The sequence below is a fragment of the Lepidothrix coronata genome, unplaced genomic scaffold, assembly GCF_001604755.1.
Source record: "Lepidothrix coronata isolate B3197 unplaced genomic scaffold, Lepidothrix_coronata-1.0 Scaffold191, whole genome shotgun sequence".
Taxonomy (NCBI): Eukaryota; Metazoa; Chordata; class Aves; order Passeriformes; family Pipridae; genus Lepidothrix; species Lepidothrix coronata.
This window is the reverse complement of record NW_016690371.1, coordinates 1,181,008-1,199,741: the sequence shown is the minus strand read 5'-3', so window position 1 is coordinate 1,199,741 and position 18,734 is coordinate 1,181,008. Positions and strand designations below refer to the sequence as shown.

Below are 18,734 nucleotides of genomic sequence, written 5' to 3'. Positions count from 1 at the left end.
ATAGGAAGTTACAGGATAAAGAAAAATTAAAAAGTTTTAGAGAGCAGTGCAGCATGAAAGCAGCATATCATCTCTTGGTAAACCTGAAGTGGTTCTGATCATTATTATACCTGGGAAAATGTTTCCAACACTGAATTACTAAACTTATACAAGCCTTGCTGTTATACTGAGAGAAAAATTTCATCCTGTATTTTTAGTAAAAAAATATGGGCTTCTGCTAGTTGCTTTTTTCTATAAAATTATACTGAAACATAATCTGAAAAATTAAGTTGATGACAAAATTATATAATTTATATTCAGAAAAACCATTGATATAAAACTGGACTTGCTCTCCCTAACATGTTAAGTATTTTTTTTCCCTTAACAGAATAAAGCTCCTAGATTGAAATTGGACTAAAATAGTGTAGAATTTTTAGCAAAATCAATGGCTGCCAGAAATATTTTCAAGGTTAAAAACAAAAGCAGATGCACGAAAATCCTAAAATCAATGAAAGGTGATTATCTTTATTAGATCAATGCCATACCATATGTCGGTGTGCTCTCTCTCCTTCCAGGACCACTTGTTCTTCCTTTCTCATATTCATAGCAGTATAAAACTGCATCTTCTTCAACCACATTAAAGCGTTTCCGATACTCCTGGTCAAGAAATGAGTTTGGAGATTCGGATCCTGTATGAACCGGTTTGCCCACTATATGTCTGCCAACATCGTCACAGGGGAGATTTCCCTTTTCATCCCTTTAATTAAAAAGAGAGGGCTTTAGTATATTGAGATAAAACATTGATGTTTTAAAACTGCAAATATTTCAATAAACATGGGCCTATATCAGTATTTCATGCATCAAAACAGATGATGACATCCACCCACATCAGGATCACACCTCATATATGCATATGTATGCCTGTATATGCCAGTTACCTCACACATCTCTGCTTATTCAACTCTTTTACAGACTTATTTATCTCATTGGTTTATCTTGAAAAGAATTATAGAAATAAAATTGCTGTGCAGCTACTCTTTTTTATTTCTTGTTATTTTTGCCCTTGTGATTTAGTGCAGAGGAATAATGTTTACCTTACTTTTCCAGATTTGCATTTTTAAATACATCATATAGTTTTAAGATATGGCTATATGGAGCACCAGCAAACTCAATCTGATTCCTTACAAATTAACCTCAGATCAAGAAGAACCAGGTGCAGATGATGTACAGACATCTGACATAGTCTTGCACAATCTATCCAGGTCTAGAAGTTGTACAGGTACATCCATGCAGTACCAAATATGGTGTGTAACACCTGCCCATAAGCTGCTATCCCAGGACAGTGCTCACTGTGGAGTTTGTGTCAGATCCTCAAGATAATAATTTTTGCCTTCCTGCACCCCTGCGCCACTCTCTGAAAATGCAAACTACTCAAAGGCATCAACCAAGAGAGCAAGTTGTACTGGGTTAGGAGTCCTCTCTTGTACTAGGTGAACCATGGCTCATTTAGTAAACCTACTGGTAGAATTGTGCCTGGAGAGGGTTGCAAAAGACCTAATCAGACAGTTATTCCTGGGCAGCCAAATGCATGGGAGACATTCAAGAGAGAAGCTGGGGCCATATGCCTTTTGCTGGAGTCCTTCTGTCCCTGCTTTGGCAGGTTGCTTTCCCAGAGCAGGGTTGGTGTTGGCTCAGTGAGGGGGGATGGTGCAGCCTCAGCAGGGCTGTGGAGTCACCTCTGATCACAGAAAGACTCTGTGCTGACAGTGAAGGGGGACTCCAGCACTGGAGTAAAACAGTGGAGACTGATACAAAACAGCCAGATGCTAATCAGTGCTGCAACCCTCATCAGGGGCTGGCATGAGGAAAGCAGTGCAGCCTGAGCTGGAGGGATCTTTACTGTGAGCAAGGAGTTAAGTGCAGAGTCACCAGGCAAACACCCTTTGCGACAGCCCTCTGGAGATGAAGGTTGCAGTTCTCATCCCCAAAGGCATTTCACAAATTTGAGCAGGCACTGACTTACAACCAACACTTCTAGGCAACTACCACATGGAAATTGTTGGTCCCTTTTTGTCATGCCATCCGTGTGCAGTTTATGTCAGCAGTTGTGATGTCTGTGGGTATCATCACTAAGGTGGCCTGGTTTTGGATTTTACAATTTCTGTAAAAATGTCAAGTCTTTTACTCTATTCCAGTAAGAAAAGGAGGGCTTGTTTGTTTTGTTTCTTTTCTTTTGGAATGGCAACAACAAACTGAGAAACACATGCTGAACAGTTTGACAATACCCAAAATAAAGACATGATTTAGTACAGTTAATCATGGACAAAAAACCTGATGTAATGCAAAAACAAATTATGCAGAAACACTGTACACTATGTGACAGGTGAAATAAAGTATAGTCCATTAGGATTACGGTGATAAAAAAATTCTAATGTACAAAGCTTAATCTCTCCATAAGATTACATCTTGTGCTAATATGTATTATAAGATTTAATCGGAATTGGTCCAAACTACTGCATTATCATAATGATTTCAGAAATGTTATTAATAAATAATGAAAATACATTTTGAAGATCTCAATTTCTAGAGCAGAACTCAAAAACTGATGAGTACTGAATGATCGCTAAAAATACTTCAATAAAGAGGATGCATTTTTTATCAAATAAAAGTATTTTTGTGATGGTAAACATGATCAGAAGCATTACAAAGGCACTACTTCTTTTAAGATGGTATAGTTTCAGGAGCAACAAATCTTCACCATATAGCTACTGCATTCAAAAAGAAATAAACCTAAGACTGTGTTTTGGGGGCGTTTTTCCCCAGCTTTTTTGTTAATGGATTAGAATTAAATACTTGGTTTTTACCCTCAATTTTCTGAAAACCATGCCTTTAAAACATTTACATAAGCATAATAAAATATTATTATGAGGGAGATAAAACATAAATTCAATTTCTGTAAACAATTCAAATGTCATGACTGACTGTGTTTTTATTTAATTAAAAGACAAAAAAATAGTGAATGCATTATGTTTGTCTATCTCACTCTAAGACAAACATTAAACTAATTACATCAGCAAGTTCAACTGTGTTATACATGTCACATTTGAAATAAAATGGCCTTTTTTTTTCCCCAAGAAATAGTAACCAAGCCAGGTACAGACGAGGCAGGGATGAGGAAGGAACATGGGACACAAGGCTTCACTAAAGGCTTGTGACGTCACCATGAAGTGCAAAGTCACTCTTTTGCCCTGGAAGGTTTTTCATATTCTGAAGAGTAAGAATTTATCATAGAATCACAAATTTTGCTCCCCACTAAGCAATTTAATATGCCTTATACCTCACTCTTGGATGACTCCCTGGAAAATCTTGCCAGTATCAGGTCATACATCTCACTAATTGGCTAGAAGAGTTACTGATAGGAAAGTCTAAGAAAAACTCAGCTATGAGAAACTCGGGTACAAGAAAGGACATGCTGCCCTTACAGACTTTCCAAGAACTAAAAGACTAAACTAATAGACTAACTAAAAGAAAAGCAAGAAGTAATTTAAAAATACATTGACCAGACATGTGATAGCCTCTGTGTAAGAATACAGAAGCTTTAAAAATTCTGATTCCTCTTAAATACATTCCTAGACTTTTGGGTAGCTACTTCTGTATTATTTGTAGACCATAATTCCCTCAAAATTTTAGGAAAGCAGCATCTGTGTACATTATACAATTACACTGCACCATTTGAGGTCACATAAAGGTAGGTCGATGAATCTGCAAGAAAGATCTGCTGCTTTTCTGGCTCAGAAAGCCCAGAGACCCGGAAGAGATGACAATGCCTGTTCCAGGTGGCAGGTCAGAGTAGCAGGTACATTTACAGAGAACAGCACAGTCCCTGCACAATCTAGCAGAGTGGCCACACCAAAACACAGTCCTGAAATTTGCTGTAATGCTATCTAATCAAATATATTTAAAAAAGAAAACATTATGGCAGGACTAATAATTTCTGTTGTTGAAGTTGAAAGATATGAACTCCTTTTCTGGTTACAGATTCAGGGTCTCAGGTAACTTTTGCTCTTCTGAAAGAGGACAAGACTGTTACAGTCAATTGATTACCCCATATTTGATAAAATAGGGTACTAAGCCCTCTTTTCTAAAGGCTACTGTTGGTTTTGCAGACAATACATTGATTCAGAACATTGTGGGTCTGATTCAACATATCTACCCTTAATAATCAGTTCACCTGCAACATACAGCCTATTCTGCAGAGCAGGCTGATAAATGGGTAGGAATGAAATAGTCAGTTATCTCAAAAATATTTTTTACATTGAATTGTACCCTGAAATGATATTTTTTACCTTGGAACATAAGGTTCTGTTGGAGGAGGGGGTATGTAGAGATCCTGAAGGGCAGAGCTGTCTCTTTTTGTAGGTGTGCTGATAGTACTGGATGGCGTAGCAACACTGCTTGTAGGACTTCTAGGAATAAGAGGCTGGTTCAAAAGAGAAAGAGAAATAATCAAGATTATCCTTAAATACTATACATTTTTATTTGAAAAAGCCATAAACAGACTATAGTTCAGAAAGCTAAAGAAATAGTTTTGTGTGCTCTTAACTGACTGAAAAACACTCATGCTAAGGAGACAGATCTATGAATGCTTATGCATTGTGCTTATAAAATTGACTCCTCTGATTACATCTTTTTCCCTTCAGCATAGCAAGATTATTGCCAATGCTCATAAAAATGGTGATCAGTAGAGCTACTGCTGAAATCGTAACGAGTAAATAACATACAGAATCCAGTTAATTCCTTAATTAAACTAACATTGTAAAGAAAAAGTCTACTTTACAGTAAAAGGTGCGTAAGTAGGCATTAAATTAAATGTCAAGTCTCCCCATCTGTTCTACAGCTTAAGAATTAACTGTAAAAGCTTCAGTTTATGCCTGCAGATGCTGTTAAATCAGGTACTGCATCCTCAGAACACACAGAATCAATGGGAGATTATTATTATTCATTATTCCCCTGGGCATTCTCCTTACAAAATAACATTTAGTCACAGGTAAATAAATTGTACCCTCCTTGCAGAATAATCATGCATTCTAGCTATCATTCCAGTCCAAACAGGATCGTTCCTTAATCACATCTCTCCCTCTATCTCATGAATTAGGCACACCTTTTTCTTCCTTAGTTTAACTTTATTAAATCACTGTAGGGTTGAAAATTATAGCAAGATTTTCTAACAGTCTCTACATAGATACAGAAAAATTAAATGAGAAGAAAACTTTGTTTGCTGTAGTCTATTTAATAACATGTCTACCTAATAAGGAAAGCCTTATGTGGCTTGGTTTGTGAGATACCTAAACTCAAGCAAAAGCAAAACAGCAAAACAGCAAGTATAAGAGTATTGATGTATACCTTAAAATTAATCTAATATTAAAAAATGCTGAGTTTTGCTTAGAAAGAGTTTTTTCCTGCTATATTTTTGGAATTTAACTCCTTGAAAAAAGAAGTGCTGGGATTGAAGAGAGTTCACTATACCTCTAATTTCTGACCTTAGTAACTACTGGAGAATAGAAACATTTCATGTTGTATTGATGGCAGAGAAGCTCTAAATGTTGACTGAATGGGTGCATAGAAAGATCCTTCTGCCAGTACTATTAACAATACCTCATAACAGACCAAAAGGGCGTTCCTGTGCAGAATAACCAATTCTCATTTTCTAGATACTAATCTCGACACCGTAGTACTATGCCTATAGTGCAGAATCTCTCAAAAATTTAACAGCAGAAACTTCCTCAAAATGTTGGCCTTTCATAAACTAGCCATTCAAACTTATGCTTGTCAAGTGAAGTCCCCACCATTGTGTTACTTTTTTAAAATCTGTACATAGGAACAATGAATATCACCCCATGCTTTAGCCAGTTATTGCCTTGTTTTAGGAACAGAGCTGTGTTAGATATAATTTATCTCAAATATAATAAAATGTATGCTTAAAATTGACTTATTAAAACTTTGCAAGTCCACCTTTAAAGCAACAGCTACAAACTGACAAAAGTTTTCTCTTTTTGAATATTCAAAAACTGCATCCTATAAACAATGATACTGCTTAATTCTTTCCTTGCTCATTAGAGTTAATGTGAGTATTCTATAGCCAGGCCAAGGAAAGACTACCGGTATTTACAGGAAGAGAGAAAGAAAGACACACACACAAAATCAGACAGGTAAAAGACTTTACAACCACTAAAAACAAGACAAAAGTCTGCAAAAGTAAGAATAAAGCTGGTGGTAAAACAGGGTAAAAAAAACCCAAACCCAACCCATAAAAAACACCCTGAACCCTCCCCCCCAGCTTTCAGAGAAACAAAAACCTTATCTTTTAATTTTCACCTGTGACAACATAGCCATAGATGTTTTTGAACCACTTACTAATACAACACTGGTTATTTCCTTTTTGATACCTTGCACTTCTATGACAATTACACCTTGCTGAGTAGCTTGTCGAATTAATTTTCATTGTAAACCAACAGAATTTTGTGACTTAGATACTGTTTACACTTGTTAAGCCCAAGCTGTTTGCTCATGGCTTATACCAGCAGGAGCACTTGGAGGAAGAGAGCCTGGGTAGGGGTTTGCTGTTCTCTAATTACAGGAGGAAGACAACCCTTTACTTTACCTGCGTGAATGGGTAGATAAGAGGAAAGGGAGCCCCAGAAACTAGACTGGTGGCACTCAATAGGAGTTTATGTCATGTAAGGAAAGTCATGCTCAAGCCTAAGAGTGATCTGGATGTACAAGGGGTTGATGCGCCTGTGGCAGTCCTGACAAGCTGCCAGAGGGCTAGAGGACACAGGTAAAGAATTTCCCTTATGTTACAGCCTGGAATACCGGGCTGCAATTATTTAAATACTACTAATAATGAGTTAATTTCTGAAAAAAAAAAATAAATTTGCTAAAGTCTGAGGATTCTTTTTGGTGTAATACACAGCCTCAACATACAGCTCAGTTTGTCCTCCAGACAATTTGCTGGTTGATGCTGGAAATCAGTTCGGGTTTGTAAATCTTTGAAAAATGCCTATTTTAGTTTATTTTTTTGGCACAGGAAAGTAGTTAAAAACAGTGAATGTAATAGGAAGAAATGGTATTCAGTCTAACACAGAAAACCACAAGCTATCTAGTTTACAGGTAACTGTTCCCATGTCAGACACTTTCAGAGGTGAAAATACAGTGTAATTGGTGAAAGTCTGAATGGATGTGGTACCTCACAGGATGGCAAGGTGGGTACATCTTCCCAGGGCACCTGGAACTCCCAAGGGTATAGAAATTGTAATACGATCTAGTACAAGTGGAAGCACAATCCTGTAGGATTGTCTCAAAACATTCTCGTATCTTTTCCAAATTTCTTTTGTATTGCCAAACTCAACTCTCTGCTTATTTCCGCAGAAACAGAAAAGCTGTTTAATTAGAAGAAAAAGGGAAATCCAAATTTAAAAATTGCTCACCACTTTTAAAATAAAAAAGTAGTTATCAAGACTTCACCAGTAAAGCAACAGCTCAGTAAGAATTTCTACATGGTAAAAGTATTTAAATGGTCTCTCCTGGTAGTAGCTCAACACACTGAGAGCACTGTTGTACCTACCACCTTGTGCTGTAGGAGTTCAGCTTTCATTTTTATAAGGAATTAAAAGTCTTCAGACCCCCTTGATTGAAAAGAAAGCCTTCAGACCATGGCCTGTGTGTATGGTGCATCTACCTGACATTTTGCATTGAAATTTAGAGACCTCAACCATTCAAAGTCAAGTCAATCTGGTCATCTGCAAGTAAATCAGCTCATGTAGCTCTCCAGTTCAATGGCAGCCACTCAGTGAACCATATGCAGCACATTGAACAGGAAAACCACATGGAACTCCATTCAAGTATTTCTCAATTGGATGCATTGGAGATCAGTGATATCCCTGAGTTAATTAACTTCCAAGGAGTAGAGATTTTCCTGCTGCAGTTCCTTTTGGCAGGCTGGTCAGGGCAAGGGGGATTGCTGATACAGCAATAAAACTAAAAAGTTTTCAAGTCCAAAGAGTTAAATACTTGACCCATGGGAATAGCCTGGCAGGAAAAGTTTAGAATTTACATATTAAAATTTGGAGTAACCTAAAAAATGTTCCACAAATGACCCTGCATCAATGTTAACCCACAATGACAGACACAAAATCCATATTTCAGTACATTTTGGAGTACTATTTCTTAAACGTTTTGAATGCACCATCCTCCTTCCGGATCATTAGTCTTCATGGAGCCTTTCCCAAATAGTCAGTTGGCCAGGGAAGGGGTAACCAACCATCTTTACTTACAGCACATCAGTTTCTCTAATGCAGGGAAATAGGAGGTCCCTGTAAGTACTGACTGATAGCACACAGACATCCAAGTCCCCTCTCCCCTCGCAGCTGTTCTGTCCCTGGTTAGCTCTGCCATGCACTCCCCACCTCCCTCTTGCTACTAGGACCTATTGCTGCTTTTCCCATCCCCAATCCTGAAGGAACTGAGAGGGTGTCCCCAGTGAGTCAGCATAATATTTTTGCTTTTTCTCTCTAAACAATGAATGTAATTAATATTTAATATACACTATCTAAAATTCTTTTAATGTTTTTAAAACTCTTTGAACCTTTCATTAACTCCCTTGGAACCAGCAATATATAGTTTGAGAAACATTGCTCCAGAAAAAAGGCATACAACTTTTCCAAATACAAGCAAAACCAATACAAAATTTTAAATTCTATTATCTTTATACAGTATTTGCATCAGTAAATAGATTTTACTGCAAATATATTTTTCATATTGGATCAAGGTTATGACAATTCACTGAACAAAATGTTTCCAACAAAATAAACTTTTTATAAGAACAACCATGATGTGAAGTAATGCAATACTGTAACTAATTCAGTCAGAATCCATTTTAACAGTGCTGCAAAGAATGCCCAGTTCCCATGTAGCTGAAAGACAAACAAGTAACTTAAAAGCAAACAAGTTAATATTTTATTCAAATTTAATGATTAAAAAGTGTAGGATCATTAATTCTAAACATAAATGATGATGATAGCATTGTCTCTAGATGAATGAAGGAGGCAATATAATCAAGTAAGGAAATACACTAAATATTTCAAACAAATACTTTTGATACTTTCAAACAAAGGAGTGTTGTTATTGGTGCTGTTGCTTCTTAGGAGGCTGAAAAGCTGGATATACCATAGTGGAAATATGATGCATATCTAATCAAAAAAAACCTGCTAAAAAAACTACAGATACTGAGTTGCTGGTGATTTTGTAACGGTACAATTTAATCAAATACAAAACAGTACAGTGAACTATTTGGATATACAAAAGGTGACATTTAAATAGGCTTGGTGAAGGAGCGGTCAGAAGGTTTTTTTTCCCAGTCAATACACAAGATGTGGCTGGCAGCTTGACCTGCCCCAATCTCATTGAGATGAGGAAGAGCCTTTTTGGTGGGTGTAGTCCAAATTAACCACAGCATGGCACATGTTGTTCTAGCACTCCTTTGCTGTATTATAAAGAAAATGGATGAAGAGTCTTCCACACTGTAGTAAAGTCCACTTTGTTTTTGACTAATTAACAAAGCATTTTCCAGAAGGCAGAGGACTTTGCAGCTAGGCTCTTGTCAGAGTGATGATAGTGACTCACATAAAATTCCATATGCTCCGAGAATCTTCTCTGTTGAGCTTTCCACCCTTGTTCAAACAGCACTTCGGGGAGCCTCCCTTTGAAACCTCCCCAGAATAACACAAAGTAGAAAGGAGAAATAAAACAGACAATCTAGAGTAGAGAACATTTATTTAAGTTAGGTTTTGAACCAGACAAAAATTTGGAGAGTTCAAAGATAAAGTCACCTCTATGTAAAGTAAGAAAAATAAAAAAAATTAAAGGTTAAAGTTAATTGGTTTGTTCACCACATTCAGCCCAGTCAGAAAGACAAACATTGCAAACTGAAATATCATTCTGGGTTCTCACACAACTGCTCAGAGTATTAAGAAAAGTAACTGAAAGGCAAATTTAGTAAGGTTTGTCTTGCAGGCATAACATCTTAAAATTCATGGTACAATACCATATTAATGAATACATTCAATTGCAAAAGGCAACCACTAAATTCCCCAAGGCCACAGCTGCCCTATTCAAATATTATAAAAGCAATAGCAACAAATGCAGGCTGAAAAATCCCTTGACTTCACAAATTTGGATATGATTCCAAATGTATCATGAGAGAACCTTGATTATCAGTTAGAGGTTGGATACTGATGGATATTAAAACAGACAATCAACTGACTGAAAAGAGAAAAAAACCCAACCAAACAGCATTTTCTTTAATCAGGACACAAGAGGGGGGAAAAGAAAAAAAAAAAGTTTTTTATTTCTGTAGTGATTGACCCTAGAGCTGGAATTAATGCGCTTATAAATACAAACTTATTATGTAATGATGCATGGTATAGCCATAGGCTAATTGTATTATTTGACTGTACATCAAGCCATTCAATATCAGTTTCAGGACTGCTACACAAGATGCATAATTCTTCTTCTTTCTTTTCCCTAATCTTTCATATTTATTCTAAGGATATTTGTGAAAAGAATGAATATACCACATTTCTGCCAAAAAGAAAAAAAAAAACAACACAAAGAATTAATCAATAATAATGTAGCCTGCACTTAACTCCTAATTCATGGCAACACTGTGATGTGAAGGCAGAGCTGTCAAAAGTAAACAACTGAATATTCTAAGAAGTATTTATGCCAATTAAAAAGCACTTAATATCTGAATGGTCTGAAAGTGTTTTCCAGACATGGAGACCACAAATGTTCATTTGGCTTGTGGCTAATCTAGATCACTAACAGATGACAGAAAGCTCTTAAAAAATTTCACTATCGGAGTTTATAATTTAACTACCAGGGTGCCCTGTCACTTACACATAAAACTGCTTGATCCACTGGTAGTACCTGCATATTGCCTGAACTGGAAGACTCATCTAGCACTTTCCCAGCTTACAGGCATATTTAGTATCTCTCCATTAAGTCTAGTTTGTCATGTAGCTGCAAATGGCAAATTTCATGTTCTCATACACAATTACTGGCTAAACAAGCAGAATGCAATTTACCAGTAATGCCTCAACATTATTTACTTTAAGCTAAAATTAAGTTTTGAAGGTTCTCAATTAAAACATTACAATGTACATTTCATTGTAAATGAGTTTCCTAATTTAATTCACTGAAATATTTACCTTCTACATCCACGGCATCAGCTGTTAAATATATTCATTGGTGGGATGCTTACAAAACCTCAAGTCTCTGCTTCTGTGTCAGCCTCCTTACATTAGGGCAAACTTCCACCTTCCCACCTTATTCATTGCAATATGATTAGGATGTGACACCACATTTTTCTGTGTTCAATCTATTTGCAGAACCAAAAAAACCACAGCAGTCATTTTGCTGCTCTTATTTCCCACTTTATCAGAATTTCATCCCCATATCTCCTTCTACAATCTTTTGAATATTTTGGTCATATTTTGCACTTTAACAGAATTATTACTGAATCATAATTTCCTTATAGCTTGTGTCTGCTGAATTGTACATATGGTTCAATTAACTTAACTCTGGGATGACAGCACAGTTGTAATGATCTCAATTATTGTAAGACATCCTGATATGGGAAAATGATTTGTCATAACCTCCCCTGCTTGCTAAGGTGATGTAAGTACTGCTTTCCCTTACGTTTTTTTGCTATTTGCTGTCACCTTCTCCCTCTTCTCTCACATTACCTCCCCAGCTCCTAACAAAGGATAGCCCCTTTACATGAATCAGCAATATAAGAAATTTCACACCAGTCAGAGGGTCAAATTGCAATTGCCATACTTACAGTTTTTCCGAAGACATTTTTTTCCAGAAAATTTGCTAAATAAACATAACTTGTTCATATTTTTACAGCTACAAAATTATACTGCACCCAATGCTTTTGCTGCTTGTTATTGATATAACGTATGGTACCAATTTCACACTTAGGCTACATTTAAACTTTAACATCAGCTGACTTTAACATCTGTTCAACTCTGATCTCCATAAATCAACACAAATTTCCACATTATGCAGCTTCTGAAGTTTGTCTGCACTTCACCCTGGAGCTTTGTCCACACTCTGCCTACTTAAAAAAACTATTGTTTCTCATGCTAAAATCATAAATTGTAACAGACACACATATGCCCACTGCACACATAAGTGCTGAATGAGGCTCTGGCCTTTTCCTGGTGTCACGTTTGATAAAATCAGAATAGTATCATGTTACCAGAATTATATCTGTAATGTTTAACAGTATCTCTATTTGTATTAATATTAGCCTTGAAAATATTAATATTCTTTATGCTATCAGCAAAAAAAAAAACTCCACACCAAACGCAATACTCCCATTGCCCCCCTACTCCCCAAGTCTGTAAGATTATAGAAGAACACTATCTAGGGTCAGTGTCATCCAATACAGATAAACTACGTTCAAGTTGGCTGTCCAGACTCCCTTTACCATCAAATGCATAGAAAAGAGACATGTGCTGGGTCAAATTCACTGTATCTAAGGTAGATCAGTTTAAAATAGGTCAAGATGAATGAACCAGTAACTGTTCATGTAAGTCTGCTGGTCAAAGGGAGAAAAAATGAGAAACTTGAATGATATGTAGATATGCATATAGTAGATATCAAAAGCTAAATCCATTGAGTAACACCCTAGTACCTGTCAGAAACTTCTCTTGTGGGGACTTCAGCACAATTATTCTAGTGGCAAATGATGAAGTCAAGCAAAAAGGAGTATTTAGGAGAATGGCCCAGTTCACACAAAGAAATACCAAACTCACCCAAACAGGATTTAGACTGAAAGCATTGGACCCCATTTAAGGCAGTGATGTGCATTTTACATTTGTATTTATATTCTCACTACAGCTATGATAAAAGTGCAGCCTTCAAGTATGGACATTCATGCACTCACAACATGCACACAGATTTGCAATTTTATGTTCAGACGCTAATAAGATATTTCTGGTTGAAAGTTTTTGTCATATGTCTAGTCAGGTCTTTACATCTGAAAGATCAAGACATCTCAGTTATTTAAAAACTTACTCAGTTTTAAAGATTATGATGCATTTAACCATTATAAAATATATATATATATATGCATATATATATATATACACATATCTGAAAAAAGTTCTTCACAGCATTAGTTCTTTCTAGGTATCTCTTAATATTTTAAACGGCAAAGACCACAGCTAATGGCAGTGGCATTTTCATAGCTCATTTTCCTTTTGTCCAAACTTTGCAGAAGTCTTTTATCTTTGAAATGTACTTAATTTTTAATTAAAGTTTTTACTGTGATAATAAAAAGTCCCAAAGAAAATAAATTGCTAAACATTATTCTATCTGAATTGAATTGAAAAACAGATTATTTGTTGGTTCCATCTGTTGGTTACATGACTTCATCAGTCTGAACATAACTTTTATTTCCTAGAGTAATCCATCACAGTGACATTTTATCCTAGAGGTAAACATGAAAGCTTTAATGAAACCATTTCATTGTTTTCAGTATACTGCAGGCTTACTAATATTAGGTGCCCAGCCAATACCCTATGCTAACACCTCCTTATGTGCAAGGCAACTTTGACACAAATACAACTTTATTTACATGAGAAAAACTGATGGTCAAGTGCTTTATTGAATACAATCACCTTATAAATTTTCCTGTAACTTCATGAGTGATCAAACTGAGAACTCAAACAGTTTTTTCCCCTCTTTTTTTTGAGGTTATATTGTACTGAGATCTTCACAGGAAACCAAACTAAAATTTACCCATTTGTAAAGCATGCTTGTTTTCCCTTGGCTAGAAAAATTATCTGAGGCTACTTTTCTGCACTGTAGAACACTGGGATGATTACTTCTTAACTTTGAAAAGTTCTAACAGGTTTAATTTCAATTAAGCCTATGAGAACAAACTTCAGAAAAATAATTTCAGAAACAATTCTTCAAACTATACAAGAGTAAATCCATATGCTGCTGAGGATGAAGCACAATAAAGCATCATTGAGATAATCTATAGTTAAAATGATGGTGTATGACTTATGATTAAGCTTCATTACCTGCAGAGCAAGGGGCTTCCATCTCATATTTTTCAGTAAAGCTGGTGCTGAGGTAAGCATGCTCTGAGGTCGCTTTTTCAAAGTTAAGATAACACCACTCGGATCCTCTCGTAGTGCATTCACCAAATTTTTCAACTGCCACCCCACCTGGTAACCAGTAAAATCATTACAATAAAATTGAGGTACAGTATTCAATATGTAATGTTCCCTTTTAAAATAAGATTACTAAAATAACATTATAGGAGTGTATATATATATTAAAGGAAATTAATTCTAGAAATGTCAAAATTTAATTACTGCATAGAAATCATGTAAACTAAAATAATTATTATAATGCATTACCATGTATATGCATCATTTCAGGTTTTAGAATTAATAAACTACTGTTACTTCACTGCAAATGCACAATTAAATCTCAAGGTGTTTTCAAACTTCTCTCTGGCACACAGACTTTAGAAACTAGAAAGTTAAAAAGCCCTGGCTTCTGCATTGACAGTTCATTTCAAAACTGAGCATTTGGTACTTCATGGTTACTGTTTGAAGTCCACTAACCACATGTAGTCATACACTACTACTCCTAGCAGCTTATGCAAGCACAAAACAGTTCAAGAAAATCTTCTACTCTTCACACTGCTATAAAAATAAAGTCAGAAACAAAAGGCCTTTTTTAAAATAGTACTTCTTTCATGATTCAGAAACAAATACAGTAAATCAATGACAGAAATGTAGTCCAGTCACTACTTGATGTAGTCCAGCCTAAAGTAAAATTTTCCTAATTTAATTACAGCATTTTGAAATATTCTAAAATTAAAAACTTGACTAACATGGAAAGTAACAACTCTTTGTTTATAAATGCAGGATAGAACTTTCTGAATAATCTACTTTGCATTTTTGAAAAAAGTACTTCAAATATTAAAACATTACAACTGACAATGACAATAGTGTTAAGTCTGAATAATGCCTGATTACTAGGTATCTATTGTGAAATGCTTTACGGTGTTAAAACCCTGCTTTTTCAAGTTTGGCACTTAGATTGGCAATACATGGAATCATACATCCCTTGAAAATCTTGGCCTGTAGAGTCAGAAGGTGATTATTTCTATAAACTTGACACCTTTTCTACCTTTTTTTCTCTCTCTCCCCCCTAAACAAACAACTAAATTTTACTGTCTAAAGGATCACATTTATAAATATTTTTCCACTTTCACAATTTGTACAAGAACAACATTAATAACAAAATTACCCAACTGAGAAAAGAAAAAAAAAAATCTAGACTTCTGAAGTGATAAGGTAACTTAACCTTAAAAAAGTTATTTTGTGTCATGTCAATACATTTGAAAAAATGAAATAGGCAATGTGAACAGAGTGCAGATGGTCCTTATCATTGCTATAGTGCAATGAGACAAATATATATTTGTTACCTATACTTAAGCAAGATAATTACAAGTAGGTTGTTGCTACTTATTCCCTACTACACAGAACCTCACTTTGTTTGTTTAATATCACTTATTTTAAGAACTGGTACTGCCATATGAACATGACACTTAAGCCAACTCTAATGTTTACCAACCACCCGGAATCACAGATATTGCTCAAACCTCATCACTCTTTCCTCAGCTCCTGTGCACCTACCTGTCCTGTTTTCACCAGAGCAAAGTTCATTATATTCAGAATGTACTTCTATAGTAATATTATAGTATGCAAAGAAAATGGGTATTGACAACATGCATCATTAGAGAATATTTTTCAGTATCTACAGAAGACTTCCAAGCATACTAAAATTCTTATTTTCAGTCCAATGTACTAGACATATGATTATCACACTTTGAATAAAATGAAACATTAGTGCAATCAACTCCAGCTCCATTCCTACATCCTAGTGAGGTCTCCACTGTGTTTCTACAGTATTTAAATGAAATGTCTCTGAGTCCAAGCTTTGTGTCTGAACATCATGATTTAATTGAAAAAATACCTTGCTATTTACAACACTGTTTTCTTACTTTTAGACTTCCACCACTGCTTAGAAGCAATACATTCCCCGTAGTTACATAATGTCACTGAGGACATATGCAAGGTTTCACTTGATACCAAAAAGAAGGAATACAGTTTATGTAATGTATCTCTGTACATAAGCTACTGCACACTGTAATTCCCTAATGTAACAACTGAAGACAGATTTCTGGAGAAGAATCCGTCTGCTGAATAAAGCAGCACAAAGAGCCTTGAGGCCTCTGACTTGGCCTCAATTAGGGAGTCAGGATGTAAAATACTTCCAATTTAAATTGGTAGGATGCTGCATGTTTCTCACTGAAACAGCCAGAGGAATATAAATACAATTGGGCTTTTTTTTGTTATTCTAGCATTTTAAAAATTATTTTAAATGTACTTTCATACTTCGCAGAGATAAACTGTATCTTGTATTTGAAATATGCCTTACCTTGCAATAAATGGGAGATTATCTGGTCTATGAGAGTTACGGGGATTAAAGAAAAAAAAAATCACTTCAAAGCACTAAATCTGATGTATTTAATTTAGCAGCTCATGAATAAAAACAATTTAACTTAACTTTGCACAGGGAAATTCTGAGTTTACTATAAATTTCAAATTAAGTTCATCTTCGGCTTTTACTTAGTTCCCTGACAGTTTTCTTCCTATTGAGACAGGTCTTGAAGGCTTATCATTTGAATAGAAATTACTAAATTGGCCTAAGAGGAAAAAGTCACATTAGAAGCAGTCAACAATAAATGGAAGAAAATCGATATCCACATAGGAGGCATGCTTTTCAGTTCCAACATAGTTCAATTCCTATTGAAATTCATATTGACACAGACAAAACAGAAGTAATTTTATTTGAGGCGGTCTAGGTTGAAAAGAGGAAAAGGTAGTGACTATATGTGGAACTGAAAACTGTTTTTCAGAAATTCACTTTAGTGATATGTAATCTACACTTTCTTTTAAGTGCAATTTGATTTTACATACTGCAAAAAGGGACAGTAATAAGAAAGTTTCATTACTGGTTTGCCAATTCAACAAATATGTAAAAGGACTGTACTGAGACAACTTTATTTAAAATAACCTGAGTAATTAATTTCGAAAAGAGTGCACTATGCTGACCAAGTGCCCATTTTTAAAGACCAAGGAAGTTACTGTTGTTTGCTTTAAAATCAATTTGCATTGTTAAACCAGTGCCATCTAGAAGCAGCAGTCAGAAGAGGTGTCTTTGGAGGCAGCCTAAGCCCAGCATTGGGTTTTCCTGCCCAGTGCCTGGATCACAGCTCATTGCCAGTGCAGCTCTTGGCCAAGCACAGGGAGGGACAAGGGCACGGAGGGCGGCCCATGGGTGCCCTGAGGGGTTGTGCTGAGCTGGTTTTGCCAAGGAGGCTACAGCACCTTTGCTGGAGTAGTTTACTGCCACAGAAAGGAGGGATAGAAGGGGTAGCCCACATCTGTGTCATCCAAGGACCTACAGCCCAAGGCCAGATAAACAGGGCTGCCGGGGGTGGCATGGGCAGGGACACCACCGTCCCAAAGGGGAGGGCAATACCCTGTGAGAAGAGAAACAAGCCTGTAGACAGGGTGCCTACAGCATCAGGCCACCTCCAAATTTCTCATTCATCTACCACTACATGCCCAGAGATTATGGTCATGCTGGGAAGCCTCACCACAGTGCTCCAGAGATACTCAGGGCCACCCAGGTTGCCTCAGCAGGACAAGACGGGCATACAGGAGCCCTGTGCAGTTGCACCCAGATCTGACACATCCTACTCATCTTCCCTGCCAAGCACCCATTACCCAAAATCACAGAAAGCTTTAGCAGAGGGTGCTATCAGAGGTCTCCCATCCACCACCCAGGAAAAGAAGAGGTCTTTGAGCAAGTTAAGATATATTTTACAAGACCCCAGCGTTTCTTTGGCTTAGGCAAGGACATCTGGATGATAATATTACAACAGCTTGAAATTAAACTTTTATTTTGAATTCCTATTCTAAATTGCCAAGAACTGTAACATTTTAAATAATTAAAAGTTGTTCTTAAGTAATTACTTTCTTCCCCAGACGAATCTATTCCCCCCTTTATGACAAGGGGGAAAACTGGTAGTAATCTTCCCTTTTTCTGAATGAAGCATGACCATTCATTGAATCTTTTTTTCACAGAGCCACACTCATGGCAGTATTCCCAAACTCCTGTGCTCATTCTTGAGTGCTGCTGTATGTTATCATCCAGAGAGGAGCTCTGTAAAATATTAACATGCAAACAGCCCGAATACAATTGGATGGACCTAAACCAAGTATCTTTAGGATGCTACAAAATTACCTACAGCCTGAAAAATCTTGGACTTGTATCCCCAAAGAAACTATGGAACAGCTGCATCACTTAAAAGCAGTGTGAAAATCTGATACACATTGAAATGACATCATGCAGAGGGTGGAATAACAGTCAAATGGTAAACAGAACAGTCCATAGTTTTACAGGAGTATTCCTGTTCAACAGGTCATCAGACTCTCATGAAAATTAATGAAAGCTTTCTGCTTCCATGAAAAGAAAACTGTTATTTTTTCTCCTGTTACTGTAATTTTTTCCTGACTTGCAGATTTGTA

At 36.2% G+C, this 18,734-nt stretch overlaps 1 protein-coding gene across 6 annotated transcripts in view; it reads right to left on the bottom strand.

Moving 5' to 3' along the window:
* Nucleotides 1-18,734, bottom strand: part of CNKSR2 (connector enhancer of kinase suppressor of Ras 2) — a 207,682-nt gene that overhangs the window by 80,880 nt on the left and 108,068 nt on the right. For 4 of the 6 annotated variants that reach the window (XM_017831465.1, XM_017831471.1, XM_017831468.1 and 1 more), the window contains exons 9-11: nt 14,139-14,285; nt 4,326-4,459; nt 525-736 (exon numbers count right to left, since the gene is read on the bottom strand). In XM_017831465.1, the coding sequence (XP_017686954.1) occupies nt 525-736; nt 4,326-4,459; nt 14,139-14,285 (493 nt within the window). The remainder of the gene's footprint in view (nt 1-524; nt 737-4,325; nt 4,460-14,138; nt 14,286-18,734) is intronic. The other 2 variants (XM_017831466.1, XM_017831467.1) reach the window with 1 other exon arrangement.